We start from the raw sequence: 14855 nt of genomic DNA, 5'->3' as shown, positions 1-14855 counted from the left end.
AGGGAGCTCAGAGCTCAGCCAGCTCCAGCCCCCTGCCATGCCCAGGGACCCCTCCCCCCAGCCCAGGCTGCTCAAGGCCTCATCCAGCCTGGTCCTCAGCACCTCCAGCCAGGGGGCAGCCACAGCCTCCCTGGGCAGCCTGTGCCAGGCTCTCCCCAGCCTCCCTGCCAACCATTCCTTCTTCCTCTCCATTCTCCCTCTGCCCTCTCCCAGCTCCAAGCCATTCTCCCTGCTCCTGCCACTCCCAGCCCTTGCCCAGAGTCCCTCCCCAGCTCTCCTGGAGCCCCTTCAGCTCCTGCAAGGTTGCTCTGAGCTCTGCCTGCAGCCTTCTCTCCTGCAGGCTGCACAGCCCCAACCCTCCCAGCCGGGCCAGAGTCTGTGCCAGGCTCTCCCCAGCCTCCCTGCCCTGCTGTGACTCTGATTTTCTGGGGTGGTTGCTGGCCACAGGCACCAGGCAAGCAGCTCCCAGCACACAGTGCCCCAAGCCACAGCTCAGGAGCAGGGCTGAGGCAAGACAGGCAGCTTGCAGCCCCCTGCCCTCCCCCTGCCCAGCCACTCTCCCCCTTCAGGGCTGCTCCAAGCACAGCTGAGCTCTGCTCTCCAGGCAGGGGTGGCCTGGCTGGGTGACACTGACACACTCAGAGTGTGGCTGGGCTGGGAGCAGCCAAAGAGGGAGCCCTGCTCTGCTCTCTTCCTGCCTGCTGCTGGGGGGACAGGGGGGGAACCAAGGCAGGTGGCAACCAAGGGCCTGTTCTGAGTCCCTGCACAGCTCCAGCTGCCACCAAGCCCCACAGGCACTGCTGGCAGAGCTGCAGAGGCAGATCCTGCTCAGCCCAGACAGGAGCAGCCTGGTCCTCAGCACCTCCAGCCAGGGGGCAGTCACCCTGGGCAACCTGTGCCAGGCTCTCCCCAGCCTCCCTGCCAACCATTCCTTCCTCCTCTCCACTCTCCCTCTGCCCTCTCCCAGCTCCAAGCCATTCTCCCTGCTCCTGCCACTCCCAGCCCTTGCCCACAGTCCCTCCCCAGCTCTCCTGGAGCCCTTCAGCTCCTGCAAGGTTGCTCTGAGCTCTGCCTGCAGCCTTCTCTCCTGCAGGCTGAAGGTTCTGTCACCAAGTGCCAGCCAGCAGCCCTCCCTCTCCTCTGGGTGCTGCCAGGGTTGTTCCATGGGCGCTGCTGGGTGAGGGCTCTCTGGGATGCTGTGCCCAGGGTGAGCATTTCTCTTGCCCTACCTCCCCCTCCCAACACCTCATTAAAGAACAAAGGCTTCAGTGCTGCTCTGGGTCTGGAAACAAGCCAGGAAGGGCTGTGAGAGACCCAAGCAGGGACCTCCAACCTTACCTCAGCAGGGCCAAGTGACAGAGGTGTGGCAGGCAGCTCAGCAGGGCCTCAACGCTCTGCTCACCCAGGGAGTTCCCAGCCAGCCTGCAAGACATGGAAGGAAACAAACTGCAAGGGGAAGGGAAAGGGAGAGACTGTGGAACTGCTGTCAGCCCCTGGCTGGGCCAGCAGCACTCTGAGCTGGGTGAGGAAGTGGCTGGAGGCTGAGCCCAGAGAGTGGTGGTGAATGGTGCCACAGCCAGCTGGCAGCCAGGCACCAGTGGTGTGCCCCAGGGAGCAGTGCTGGGCCCCAGCCTGATCAATATCCTCATTGATGATCTGGAGGAGGGGATGGAGTCCAGCAGCAGTGAGTTTGCAGCTGACAGCAAGCTGGGGGCAGGAGTTGAGCTGTGAGAGGGGAGGAGAGCTCTGCAGAGGGACCTTGCCAGGCTGGGCAGATGGGCAGAGGCCAAGGGCAGGAGATTGAACACATCCAAGTGCCAGGGGCTGCACTTTGGCCACAGCAACCCCAGGCAGTGCTACAGGCTGGGGGCAGAGTGGCTGAGAGCTGCCAGGCAGAGAGGGACCTGGGGGAAGTGGTGGAGAGCAGCTGAACAGGAGCCAGCAGTGTGCCCAGGGGGCCAAGAAGGCCAAGGGCATCCTGGCCTGCAGCAGGAGCAGTGTGGCCAGCAGGAGCAGGGAGCTCATCCTGCCCTGTGCTCAGCACTGCTCAGGCCACCCCTTGAGTCCTGTGTCCAGCTCTGGGCTCCTCAGGTTAGGAAAGAGGTTGAGCTGCTGGAAGGTGTCCAGAGAAGGGCAACAAAGCTGGGGAGGGGTCTGGGGCACAGCCCTGTGAGGAGAGGCTGAGGGAGCTGGGGTTGCTTAGCCTGGAGAAGAGGAGGCTCAGGGGAGAGCTTCTTGTTCTCTGCAACTCCCTGCAGGGAGGTTGGAGCCAGGTGGGGGTTGGGCTCTGCTCCCAGGCAGCCAGCCCCAGAACAAGAGGACACAGTCTCAAGCTGTGCCAGGGGAGGTTCAGGCTGGAGGGGAGGAAGAAGTTCTCCCCAGCAAGAGAGATTGGCCCTGGGGATGTGCTGCCCAGGGAGGTGGTGGAGTCCCCATCCCTGGAGGTGTTTAGGAAGAGCCTGTCTGAGGCCCTTGGAGCCATGGTTGAGTTGCTCAGATGGTGCTGGGGGATAGGTTGGGCTGGATGAGCTCTGAGGTCTCTTCCAAGCTGCTTAAGTCTGCTCTGTTGTACTCTATTCCACCAGCAGGGACACAGACATGGATGGACTGCTGTGGGCAAGGGGCTGGCAAAGCAACCTCTCCAGTGAGGACCTGAAAGCTGGGCAAGGTCTGAGCATTGCAGGCTGAGCCCTGGGATTCTCCCCAGCTCAAGAGGGACAGAGGACTGCTGGGGAGAGTTCCCTGAGGGCAGCAAGAGTAACTCCATGCTCTAAGTGAGGAACCTCACAAGGCTGCAGTGTTGTGGCCACTTCTGGGCTCCCCAGCTCAGGAGGGACAAGGAGCTGCTGGGGAGAGGTCAGCAGAGGCTACAGAGCTGCTGAGGGGCCTGGAGCAGCCCTGTGGGGAGCAAAGGCTGAGAGCCCTGGGGCTGAGAGCCTGCAGAAGTGTAGCCCCAGAGGGCAGCTGAGCAATGCTCAGCAAGAGGTAAAGGAGCTGTGGGGGGCAGGAGGCTGGGGCCAGGCTCTGCTGAGTGCTGCCCAGGGCCAGGACCAAGGGGCAGAGGGCACAGACTGGCACCCAGGAGGTTGGAGCTGAGCAGGGGGAGAAAGTTGTTTGGTGTGAGGCTGCTGGAGGCCTGGAGCAGGCTGCCCAGAGAGGTTGTGGAGCCTCCTGGTGTGGAGAGGTTCCAACCACCCCCTGGGCATTGTGCCCCTGGGCATTGTGCTGTGGGTGCCCTGCTGGGGCAGGGGGGCTTGGGCTGGGGGATCCCCAGGGGTCCTTTCCCAGCTCCATCCTTCTGGGATGCTGTGAACACCAGCTGTGGGTGGGGGGCAGGCAGGCAGGCAGGGAGGGCTGCTGAGAGCTCCACACTTACTCAACTTCTGTCAGCTGGGGACAGGCAGCCAGGATGTGGCACAGCCTGGTGACCTCCTCTGGAGCCAGCCTGCAGTCCCTGAGCCTGGAGCAAACAAAGCACTCAGGAGCTGGGCACTTGCCATGCCCACAGGGTGCCCTGCACAGCCCCACACCCACCCCAAGGCCTTAGGACCCTGCTGCCTGCCAGCCCATGTGGTGGAGTCCCCAGCCCTGGAGGGGGTGCAGAGCCCTGGAGCTGTGGTGCTGAGGGCCATGGGCTGGGGGTGGCCTGGCAGGGCTGGGGTGCCCTGGCAGGGCTGGGGGGGCCCTGGCAGGGCTGGGCTCAGGCTTGGACGCCAGGAGCTGAAAGGTCTCTTCCAGCCAGGAGGCCTCTGTGATTCTGTGCCAGCCTCTTTCCCTCCTCAGCACTGCCCGAGAGCAGGGCTGGCAGCAGAGCCTCCAAAGAGGGCATCAAAGAGGGCTGAGTGCCAGGCTGGGAGGTGGCCATGGCACAAAGGCAGGAGGCAGCCAGCCCTGGGCCCCCTGCAGCAGTGGGCACCCCAGGGCAGGCCCCAGGAGGTGCCAGGCCCACACTCACCCCTGGCACATCACTGCCTGCCCAGGCACTGCACAGCACAAACACCTCTTGGCCTGGGCTGGAGGCAGCTGGCAAAGGCTTCCCAGGTGGCACCAGCCAAGAGCTCCTGCAGCTGATGCCAACTGATCCAACCCCTTCAAGGCTCTGCCAGAGGGCACCAGCCAAGAGCTCCTGCAGCTGATGCCAACTTCCAACCCCTTCAAGGCTCTGCCAGCTGGCACCAGCCAAGAGCTCCTGCAGCTGATGCCAACCTCCAACCCCTTCAAGGCTCTGCCAGAGGGCACCAGCCAAGAGCTCCTGCAGCTGATGCCAACCTCCAACCCCTTCAAGGCTCTGCCAGAGGGCACCAGCCAAGAGCTCCTGCAGCTGATGCCAACTTCCAACCCCTTCAAGGCTCTGCCAGCTGGCACCAGCCAAGAGCTCCTGCAGCTGATGCCAACCTCCAACCCCTTCAAGGCTCTGCCAGAGGGCACCAGCCAAGAGCTCCTGCAGCTGATGCCAACCTCCAACCCCTTCAAGGCTCTGCCAGAGGGCACCAGCCAAGAGCTCCTGCAGCTGATGCCAACCTCCAACCCCTTCAAGGCTCTGCCAGCTGGCACCAGCCAAGAGCTCCTGCAGCTGATGCCAACTTCCAACCCCTTCAAGGCTCTGCCAGAGGGCACCAGCCAAGAGCTCCTGCAGCTGATGCCAACCTCCAACCCCTTCAAGGCTCTGCCAGAGGGCACCAGCCAAGAGCTCCTGCAGCTGATGCCAACTTCCAACCCCTTCAAGGCTCTGCCAGGGGGCACCAGCCAAGAGCTCCTGCAGCTGATGCCAACTTCCAACCCCTTCAAGGCTCTGCCAGAGGGCACCAGCCAAGACCTCCTGCAGCTGATGCCAGCTGACCCAACCCCTTCAAGGCTCTGCCAGCTGGCACCAGCCAAGAGCTCCTGCAGCTGATGCCAACCTCCAACCCCTTCAAGGCTCTGCCAGAGGGCACCAGCCAAGAGCTCCTGCAGCTGATGCCAGCTGACCCAACCCCTTCAAGGCTCTGCCAGCTGGCACCAGCCAAGAGCTCCTGCAGCTGATGCCAACTTCCAGCCCCTTCAAGGCTCTGCCAGCTGGCACCAGCCAAGAGCTCCTGCAGCTGATGCCAGCTGACCCAACCCCTTCAAGGCTCTGCCAGCTGGCACCAGCCAAGAGCTCCTGCAGCTGATGCCAACTTCCAACCCCTTCAAGGCTCTGCCAGAGGGCACCAGCCAAGAGCTCCTGCAGCTGATGCCAGCTGACCCAACCCCTTCAAGGCTCTGCCAGAGGGCACCAGCCAAGAGCTCCTGCAGCTGATGCCAACTTCCAACCCCTTCAAGGCTCTGCCAGCTGGCACCAGCCAAGAGCTCCTGCAGCTGATGCCAGCTGACCCAACCCCTTCAAGGCTCTGCCAGAGGGCACCAGCCAAGAGCTCCTGCAGCTGATGCCAACTGACCCAACCCCTTCAAGGCTCTGCCAGAGGGCACCAGCCAAGAGCTCCTGCAGCTGATGCCAACTGACCCAACCCCTTCAAGGCTCTGCCAGAGGGCACCAGCCAAGAGCTCCTGCAGCTGATGCCAACCTCCAACCCCTTCAAGGCTCTGCCAGCTGGCACCAGCCAAGAGCTCCTGCAGCTGATGCCAACTTCCAACCCCTTCAAGGCTCTGCCAGCTGGCACCAGCCAAGAGCTCCTGCAGCTGATGCCAACTTCCAACCCCTTCAAGGCTCTGCCAGAGGGCACCAGCCAAGAGCTCCTGCAGCTGATGCCAACTTCCAACCCCTTCAAGGCTCTGCCAGGTGGCACCAGCCAAGAGCTCCTGCAGCTGATGCCAGCTGACCCAACCCCTTCAAGGCTCTGCCAGAGGGCACCAGCCAAGAGCTCCTGCAGCTGATGCCAACCTCCAACCCCTTCAAGGCTCTGCCAGAGGGCACCAGCCAAGAGCTCCTGCAGCTGATGCCAGCTGACCCAACCCCTTCAAGGCTCTGCCAGGTGGCACCAGCCAAGAGCTCCTGCAGCTGATGCCAACTGACCCAACCCCTTCAAGGCTCTGCCAGAGGGCACCAGCCAAGAGCTCCTGCAGCTGATGCCAACCTCCAACCCCTTCAAGGCTCTGCCAGAGGGCACCAGCCAAGAGCTCCTGCAGCTGATGCCAACTTCCAACCCCTTCAAGGCTCTGCCAGAGGGCACCAGCCAAGAGCTCCTGCAGCTGATGCCAACCTCCAACCCCTTCAAGGCTCTGCCAGAGGGCACCAGCCAAGAGCTCCTGCAGCTGATGCCAACTTCCAACCCCTTCAAGGCTCTGCCAGAGGGCACCAGCCAAGAGCTCCTGCAGCTGATGCCAACTTCCAACCCCTTCAAGGCTCTGCCAGGTGGCACCAGCCAAGAGCTCCTGCAGCTGATGCCAACTTCCAACCCCTTCAAGGCTCTGCCAGCTGGCACCAGCCAAGAGCTCCTGCAGCTGATGCCAACTTCCAACCCCTTCAAGGCTCTGCTAGGTGGCACCAGCCAAGAGCTCCTGCAGCTGATGCCAGCTGACCCAACCCCTTCAAGGCTCTGCCAGAGGGCACCAGCCAAGAGCTCCTGCAGCTGATGCCAACTTCCAACCCCTTCAAGGCTCTGCCAGAGGGCACCAGCCAAGAGCTCCTGCAGCTGATGCCAACTTCCAACCCCTTCAAGGCTCTGCCAGAGGGCACCAGCCAAGAGCTCCTGCAGCTGATGCCAACTTCCAACCCCTTCAAGGCTCTGCCAGAGGGCACCAGCCAAGAGCTCCTGCAGCTGATGCCAGCTGACCCAACCCCTTCAAGGCTCTGCCAGCTGGCACCAGCCAAGAGCTCCTGCAGCTGATGCCAACTTCCAACCCCTTCAAGGCTCTGCCAGAGGGCACCAGCCAAGAGCTCCTGCAGCTGATGCCAACTTCCAACCCCTTCAAGGCTCTGCCAGCTGGCACCAGCCAAGAGCTCCTGCAGCTGATGCCAACTTCCAACCCCTTCAAGGCTCTGCCAGGTGGCACCAGCCAAGAGCTCCTGCAGCTGATGCCAACTTCCAACCCCTTCAAGGCTCTGCCAGCTGGCACCAGCCAAGAGCTCCTGCAGCTGATGCCAACTTCCAACCCCTTCAAGGCTCTGCTAGGTGGCACCAGCCAAGAGCTCCTGCAGCTGATGCCAGCTGACCCAACCCCTTCAAGGCTCTGCCAGAGGGCACCAGCCAAGAGCTCCTGCAGCTGATGCCAACTTCCAACCCCTTCAAGGCTCTGCCAGAGGGCACCAGCCAAGAGCTCCTGCAGCTGATGCCAACTTCCAACCCCTTCAAGGCTCTGCCAGAGGGCACCAGCCAAGAGCTCCTGCAGCTGATGCCAACTTCCAACCCCTTCAAGGCTCTGCCAGAGGGCACCAGCCAAGAGCTCCTGCAGCTGATGCCAGCTGACCCAACCCCTTCAAGGCTCTGCCAGCTGGCACCAGCCAAGAGCTCCTGCAGCTGATGCCAACTTCCAACCCCTTCAAGGCTCTGCCAGAGGGCACCAGCCAAGAGCTCCTGCAGCTGATGCCAACTTCCAACCCCTTCAAGGCTCTGCCAGCTGGCACCAGCCAAGAGCTCCTGCAGCTGATGCCAACTGATCCAACCCCTTCAAGGCTCTGCCAGGTGGCACCAGCCAAGAGCTCCTGCAGCTGATGCCAACTGATCCAACCCCTTCAAGGCTCTGCCAGCTGGCACCAGCCAAGAGCTCCTGCAGCTGATGCCAACTTCCAGCCCCATCAAGGCTCTGCCAGAGGGCACCAGCCAAGAGCTCCTGCAGCTGATGCCAACTTCCAACCCCTTCAAGGCTCTGCCAGAGGGCACCAGCCAAGAGCTCCTGCAGCTGATGCCAACCTCCAACCCCTTCAAGGCTCTGCCAGAGGGCACCAGCCAAGAGCTCCTGCAGCTGATGCCAACCTCCAACCCCTTCAAGGCTCTGCCAGAGGGCACCAGCCAAGAGCTCCTGCAGCTGATGCCAACCTCCAACCCCTTCAAGGCTCTGCCAGCTGGCACCAGCCAAGAGCTCCTGCAGCTGATGCCAACCTCCAACCCCTTCAAGGCTCTGCCAGAGGGCACCAGCCAAGAGCTCCTGCAGCTGATGCCAACCTCCAACCCCTTCAAGGCTCTGCCAGAGGGCACCAGCCAAGAGCTCCTGCAGCTGATGCCAACCTCCAACCCCTTCAAGGCTCTGCCAGCTGGCACCAGCCAAGAGCTCCTGCAGCTGATGCCAACCTCCAACCCCTTCAAGGCTCTGCCAGAGGGCACCAGCCAAGAGCTCCTGCAGCTGATGCCAACCTCCAACCCCTTCAAGGCTCTGCCAGAGGGCACCAGCCAAGAGCTCCTGCAGCTGATGCCAACCTCCAACCCCTTCAAGGCTCTACCAGCTGGCACCAGCCAAGAGCTCCTGCAGCTGATGCCAGCTGACCCAACCCCTTCAAGGCTCTGCCAGCTGGCACCAGCCAAGAGCTCCTGCAGCTGATGCCAACCTCCAACCCCTTCAAGGCTCTGCCAGAGGGCACCAGCCAAGAGCTCCTGCAGCTGATGCCAGCTGACCCAACCCCTTCAAGGCTCTGCCAGAGGGCACCAGCCAAGAGCTCCTGCAGCTGATGCCAACTTCCAACCCCTTCAAGGCTCTGCCAGAGGGCACCAGCCAAGAGCTTCTGCATCTGGGGGGCTGGGAGTGATCCAGGCTGCAGCCACAGCCCCCAGGCCTCTGCTGGAGTGGAGGCTGAGTGAAGCTGGGGCTGCCATACCAAAAGCTCTTCCCTCTGGCATCCTGCTTGGGTTGCTCCAGGCCACTGCTGCTGCCTCTGCTGCTGCTGAGCCTGGGGAAGGAGGAGTTGAAGGCAGGAGCTGTGCTGGGCTTGCCCTGGCTCCCCACACCGCAGCTGAGGTGAGGGCAGTGCCCCCAGGCTGCAGCCTGCCAGCAGCACTCTGCTGGCCCCCAGAAGCTCTGGGGAGGACTCCTGCAGCCACTCAGCACTTGGGACCCTTGCTCTGCCCTGGCCCTGGATGCAGAGGGCTGCAGGCCCCTGCTCAGCAGCTGCAGGCTGCCAGCTGCTCCACAGCCCCAAGCCAAGGTCTCTCAACCAGCCAAGAAGCAGCTCAGGAGGCTCAGGGACAGCTAAGGAGCCCCAGGGACAGCTAAGGAGGCTCAGGGACAGCTGAGGAGCCCCAGGGACAGCTAAGGAGCCCCAGGGACAGCTATGGAGGCTCAGGGACAGCTGAGGAGCCCCAGGGACAGCTAAGGAGCCCCAGGGACAGCTAAGGCCATGAAGATCATCAGAGGCTGCAGAGCCTCCCCTGTGGGGCCAGGCTGGGAGGGTTGGGGCTGTGCAGCCTGCAGGAGAGAAGGCTGCAGGCAGAGCTCAGAGCAACCTTGCAGGAGCTGAAGGGCTCCAGGAGAGCTGGGGAGGGACTCTGGGCAAGGGCTGGGAGTGGCAGGAGCAGGGAGAATGGCTTGGAGCTGGGAGAGGGCAGAGGGAGAGTGGAGAGGAGGAAGGAATGGTTGGCAGGGAGGCTGGGGAGAGCCTGGCAGAGGCTGCCCAGGGAGGCTGTGGCTGCCCCCTGGCTGGAGGTGCTGAGGACCAGGCTGGATGAGGCCTTGAGCAGCCTGGGCTGGGGGAAGGGGTCCCTGGGCAGGGCAGGGGGCTGGAGCTGGCTGAGCTCTGAGCTCCCTTTCCAACCTCAGCCACTCTGTGAGCCCAGGAGCAGCCCAGCCCCTCCTGGAGCAAGCTGCTGCTGTGCCCTCAGGATGGCAAAGCTCTCAGGGCAGTCTCACTGCCAGGCTGCAGTGGCACTGCAGCACTCAGGGCTGCCCTGCTGGAGCTGCCTGCAGAAGCTCTCTCTGTGCCCCAGGAGGGAAATGCTGCCTGGGGGATGGCTGCCCAGGGAGCAGAGCCTGCAGCTGGGCCCAGATCCATGCCAGCAGACCCTGCCTGCCACAGCCTGACCTCTGGCTCTCCCTCACTCATTGCTCCTTGCTTCTAGTGGGCAGCAGGGCAGGGGAGGCTCTCCTGCCCCTCTCCCCTGCCCCAGTGAGGCCCCAGCTGGAGTCCTGGCTGGAGCCTGGAGCCCAGGGGGGTGGGCAGTGGATGAGCTTTGAGGTCCCTCCCAAGCCACCCCCTTGTGTGAGTCTGTGACCCCCAGGGGCTCCCAGAGCAGCCTCTGAGGCTTCCTGAGGAGGAGGCTGAAAGGCTTGGAGGGAGGGAGCAGGGGGGTGAGGTTACCTGGACTGCCCCCAGAAGGAGAGCTCCACCACCTGCCTCTGCCCCAAGCTGCAACCAGAAGCCAACAGCATGAGGAGGGGGCTGCAGGAGCCAAGCCCCTGGAGGGCTCCTCAGCAGCCACAGCCTGAGGGGGGGGAAGAGCCAAGAAGCAGGAGGAGCCCTCCTGGCCAGACCTGAGCTTCACTGCTTTGATGCCTTCCAAGGCAGGTAAGGACTGAGCCAGGAGGAACACAGAGGTGAGGGAGAGCTGGTTCCCATGCAGCCTGCAGGAGGAGGAGAGGAAATCAGCTGCTGGCAGCTGCCAGCCCAGCCCAGCAAGCCCTGGGCAGCACTAGGAGAGGCCTTCCCCCTGGCCCCCCTGCTGCCCAGCCCGGCTCTGCAGACACAGCTCACTCCAGGGGGGGGGAACCCTGCCCCTCACTTGCACAGCCCAGAGAAGCACACAGCCACAGAGTGCTTTGGCTTGCAAGAGGCCTCCAGCATCAGCCTGCAGGAGGGAAGGCTGCAGGCAGAGCTCAGAGCAGCCTGAGGGGGCTCCAGCAGAGCTGGGGAGGGACTGTGGGCAAGGGCTGGGAGTGGCAGGAGCAGGGAGAATGGCTTGGAGCTGGGAGAGGGCAGAGGGAGAGTGGAGAGGAGGAAGGAATGGTTGGCAGGGAGGCTGGGGAGAGCCTGGCACAGGCTGCCCAGGGAGGCTGTGGCTGCCCCCTGGCTGGAGGTGCTGAGGACCAGGCTGGATGAGGCCTTGGGCAGCCTGGGCTGGGGGGAGGGGTCGCTGGGCATGGCAGGGGCTGGAGCTGGCTGAGCTCTGAGCTCCCTTCCTCCCCAACCCACTGCAGGATTCTGTGATTCTCCCTCCTGACCAGGAGCCAGGAGGGGAAAGCTTCAGCAGCCTGCTGCAGCAACCCAGCTGCAGGGGGGCAGAGTGCAGAGGCTCTCAGGCACTGATGCCAACCAAGCTGCAGTGGGCTCCAGGAGGGGCAGCCCAGAGAGCAGAGGGGATGTGCCCTCAGCAGACACAGACACTCCTCTGCTTCACCCACCCAGGCAGGGGCTGCAGTCACCCCCCTGGAGCACCCTGGGGGGGTTTGGTGTGGAGCAGAGGAGGCTGAGGGAGACCTCCTTGCTCTCTGCAGCTCCCTGAGAGGAGGCTGCAGGGAGGTTGGGGCTGGGCTCTGCTGCCCAGGCTCAGGGGATGGAAGGAGAGGAACTGGCCTGGAGTTGTGCCAGGGGAGGCTGAGGTTGGAGAGGAGGAACAATTCCTTTGGTGGCAGAGTGGTCAGGGCCTGGCAGAGGCTGCCCAGGGAGGTGGTGGAGTCCCCATGGCTGGAGGTGCTGCAGAGCCCTGTGGCCATGGCACTGGGGGCCAGGGGCTGGGGGCCAGGTTGGGGTTGGGTTGGTGCTGGATGACCTCAGAGAGCTTTTCCACCCCAAACCTTTCTGTGCTTCTCTGCAAAACCCTTCCAAACTGGGGCTGTGCTTCCACAACCAACCCTCCCCCAAAAGCCCACCCAGGAGGAGGCAGGAGCAGGAGAAACTCACCTGAGAGACCTCAGCATCCTCAGGTGTGGCAGGAGCTGGAGCAGCTGCAGCAGGCCCTGGTCTGCCAGGTGGTTATTTGACAGGCTGGGGGTTAGAGAGAGAGACAACTCCTGGGCACAGGAGAACCAAACCAAGAGGTACCAGCAGCTCTGAATGCAGGGCATGGGCACAGGAACCCAGCCCAGGCTGTGCAGCCCAGAGAAGGCTGCAGGCAGAGCTCAGAGCTGCAGCTGCAGAGCTGCAGGGCAGCTGCAGGCAGGCTGGGGAGGGACTGCTCAGAAGGGGCTGTGGGGCTAGGCCCAGGGGCAATGGTTTGGAGCTGGAGCAGGGCAGAGTTAGGTTGGAGCTGAGGAGGAAGTTGTGCAGAGGGAGGCTGGGGAGAGCCTGGCCCAGGCTGCCCAGGGAGGTGCTGGAGGCTCCATCCCTGCAGCCCTTCCAGCTCAGCCTGGCTGTGTCCCTGGGCAGCCTGCTGCAGCTGGAGCTGTCCCTGCTGCCTGCAGGGGGGGTGGACAGGAGACCCTTGGAGGCTCCCTGCCAGCCCAGTGCCAGCTGTGAGGCTGTGGTTGAATTGCCAGCCCTGGAGGTGTTGAGAAGCTGCAGAGCTGTGGTGCTGAGGGCCTTGGTTTGGCACAGCCTTGGCAGGGCTGGAGGGTGGTTGGGCTCAGGGGTGTGGAAGGGCTTCTCCAGCCCAAGTCAGTCTCTGGTTGTGTGGCTCTGCTGTGTCCCTGGGCAGCCTGCTGCAGCTGGAGCTGTCCCTGCTGCCTGCAGGGGCTTGGACAGGAGGCCCTTGGAGGCTCCCTCCCAGCCCAAGGCTGTCTGTCAGCTCCTCTGTGCCTTTATGTCCTGCAGTCTTTGCCCTCAGAGAGCACCAGACCAAGGTCTCCTTGGCCAAGGCCCAGCTCCAGCCATGTCCTTCCTCAGGCTTCTTCTCTCCCCCACCCTGCACACAACCCAGTTCAGCTCTCCCATCACCCCAGAGAGCTGCAGAGCAGGAGCAGAAGAGCTAAGGAGGACTCACTCCAGCTCAGAGAGGCTGCTGCACTGCTGCAGGGCTGCACACAGCTCCTCCAGCTGCCTGCCTTGGACACAGCCATCTGTCAGCCTGGGGGGAGAGAGAGAGAGAGAGAGAGAGAGAGCAGCCTTCAGTCACAGACCCCCAGAGCTGGCAGGGACCCCAAGGCTCAGCCAGCTCCAAGCCCCTGCCATGGACAGGGACACCTCACCCCACAGCAGGTTGCTCACAGCCACCTCCAGCCTGGCTGCAAACACCTCCAGGCATCAGCAGGAGGCTTCCACCACCTCCCTGGGCAGCCTGGGCCAGGCTCTCACCACCCTCCTGCCCAACAACTTCTTCCTCACAGCCAATCTCCAGCTCCCCACTTCTCCTTTTGCTCCAGCCCCCCCAGTCCTATCCCTCCCTCACCCCCTCCAAAGTCCCTCCCCAGCTTTCCTGCAGCTCCTGGAAGGCCACCAGAAGGTCTCCCTGGAGCCTTCTCCTCTGCAGCCTGCACAACCCCAACTCTCTCAGGCTGTGCTCAGAGCAGAGCAGCTCCAGCCCTCTGCTCAGCCTCCTGGCCCTGCTCTGGACACCTCCCAGCCCCTCCAGAGCCTTCCTGGCACATGCATGGAGCACAGGGAAGGTCTCCCTGGGTACCTGAGCTTTTTTGGAGCAGGAGGGGTCTGGGTTTCCTCTCCAGGCTGTTGGTCACCAGCAGAGGTCAGAGGCTCCTCCCTGGGAAGTGAGCACAAACCACTTTAAGCTTGAGCAGTCTGGCAGGTCCCAGCTCTAGCCCAAGCCTTGGCACCAGCAAGCTCTGCTCTGGGGGAGGAACCAAAGGCTTGAGCACTCAGGCAGCTGGGGAGAAGGGCAGAGGCAGATTTCTCCTCTAAGGCACAGTTTGAGGCATTACTCAGCTTTGGCCTCAACACAGCACCCCCAGCTTGCCCAGGGAGGCTGCCCCCTGCCTGGAGCAGTTCCAGGCCAGGCTGGAGGAGGCCTTGAGCAGCCTGGGCTGGGGGGAGGGGTCCCTGCCTTCTCCAGCAGACAGCTCCCCAAGGGGCTCAGGACACCAGGAGAAAGTTCTGGACTTAGACTGAGAGTGGAGGGGTGGCAGGAGCTGTGCTGAGGTGAAGTGGTAGCCTGGGTGCCAGCAAGAGCCTGGGCTGCACCCACAGCAGCAGGGCCAGCAATGGAGAAAGGGGATCCTGCCCCTCTGCTCTGCTCTGGGCTGGCCTCACCTGCAGGGCTGGGGCCAGCTGTGGGCCCCCACAGCACAAGAGAGACCTGGAGCTGCTGCAGAGGCTCCAGAGGAGGCCACAGAGATGCTCAGGGGGCTGCAGAACCTCTGCCCTGGGGCCAGGCTGGGAGAGCTGGGGCTGTGCAGCCTGCAGGAGAGAAGGCTGCAGGCAGAGCTCAGAGCTGCAGCTGCAGAGCTGCAGGGCAGCTGCAGGCAGGCTGGGGAGGGACTGCTCAGAAGGGGCTGTGGGGCTAGGCCCAGGGGCAATGGTTTGGAGCTGGAGCAGGGCAGAGTTAGGTTGGAGCTGAGGAGGAAGTTGTGCAGAGGGAGGCTGGGGAGAGCCTGGCCCAGGCTGCCCAGGGAGGTGGTGGAGGCTCCATCCCTGCAGCCCTTCCAGCTCAGCCTGGCTGTGTCCCTGGGCAGCCTGCTGCAGCTGGAGCTGTCCCTGCTGCCTGCAGGGGGGGTGGGCAGGAGGCCCTTGGAGGCTGCCTCTGAGCCCAGTGCCAGCTGGGAAGCTGTGAGCTGCTGCCACCTCCCCTGTGCCCAGCCACTGACCTCAAAGGAGGGGAAGCAAAGTCTCTGTCTCCTGCAAACATCAGCACTGCAGTCTCATGGTGAAGGCTGGGGGGAAGAGAAGGAATCAACCAGGGACACATCTGGGGTCTAGAAACACTTCAGTTGGGCCTGCAAAGGACTTTGGGGCAGCAATCAGCTGAAACAGTCCCACAGCAAGCAAAGAAATAGATAACCACATGGGGGCAGCACTGAGCAGTGAGGGGGCAGCACACGTCCCTAGAGAGCTGCAGTGCTGCCAGGTAACCACAGGGGGGCAGCACTGAGCAGTGAGGGGGCAGCACACTTCCCTAGAGAACTGC

At 63.2% G+C, this 14855-nt stretch overlaps 1 protein-coding gene across 1 annotated transcript in view; it reads right to left on the bottom strand.

The window, feature by feature from the left end:
- Positions 1-14855, bottom strand: part of NLRC5 (NLR family CARD domain containing 5) — a 59325-nt gene that overhangs the window by 17798 nt on the left and 26672 nt on the right. Inside the window, exons 15-23 of the mRNA XM_068170132.1 lie at positions 14536-14601; positions 13398-13475; positions 12762-12845; positions 11744-11827; positions 10378-10467; positions 10205-10252; positions 8729-8800; positions 3377-3460; positions 1339-1422 (exon numbers count right to left, since the gene is read on the bottom strand). Coding sequence (XP_068026233.1) covers positions 1339-1422; positions 3377-3460; positions 8729-8800; positions 10205-10252; positions 10378-10467; positions 11744-11827; positions 12762-12845; positions 13398-13475; positions 14536-14601 — 690 coding nt within the window. The remainder of the gene's footprint in view (positions 1-1338; positions 1423-3376; positions 3461-8728; positions 8801-10204; positions 10253-10377; positions 10468-11743; positions 11828-12761; positions 12846-13397; positions 13476-14535; positions 14602-14855) is intronic.

Source organism: Melanerpes formicivorus, unplaced genomic scaffold (genome assembly GCF_026170545.1).
Source record: "Melanerpes formicivorus ecotype bairdi unplaced genomic scaffold, bMelFor1.0.p_v2 SCAF_287, whole genome shotgun sequence".
NCBI lineage: Eukaryota > Metazoa > Chordata > Aves > Piciformes > Picidae > Melanerpes > Melanerpes formicivorus.
The sequence above is the reverse complement of the archived record's forward strand: the minus strand, read 5'-3'. Positions and strand labels throughout refer to the sequence as shown.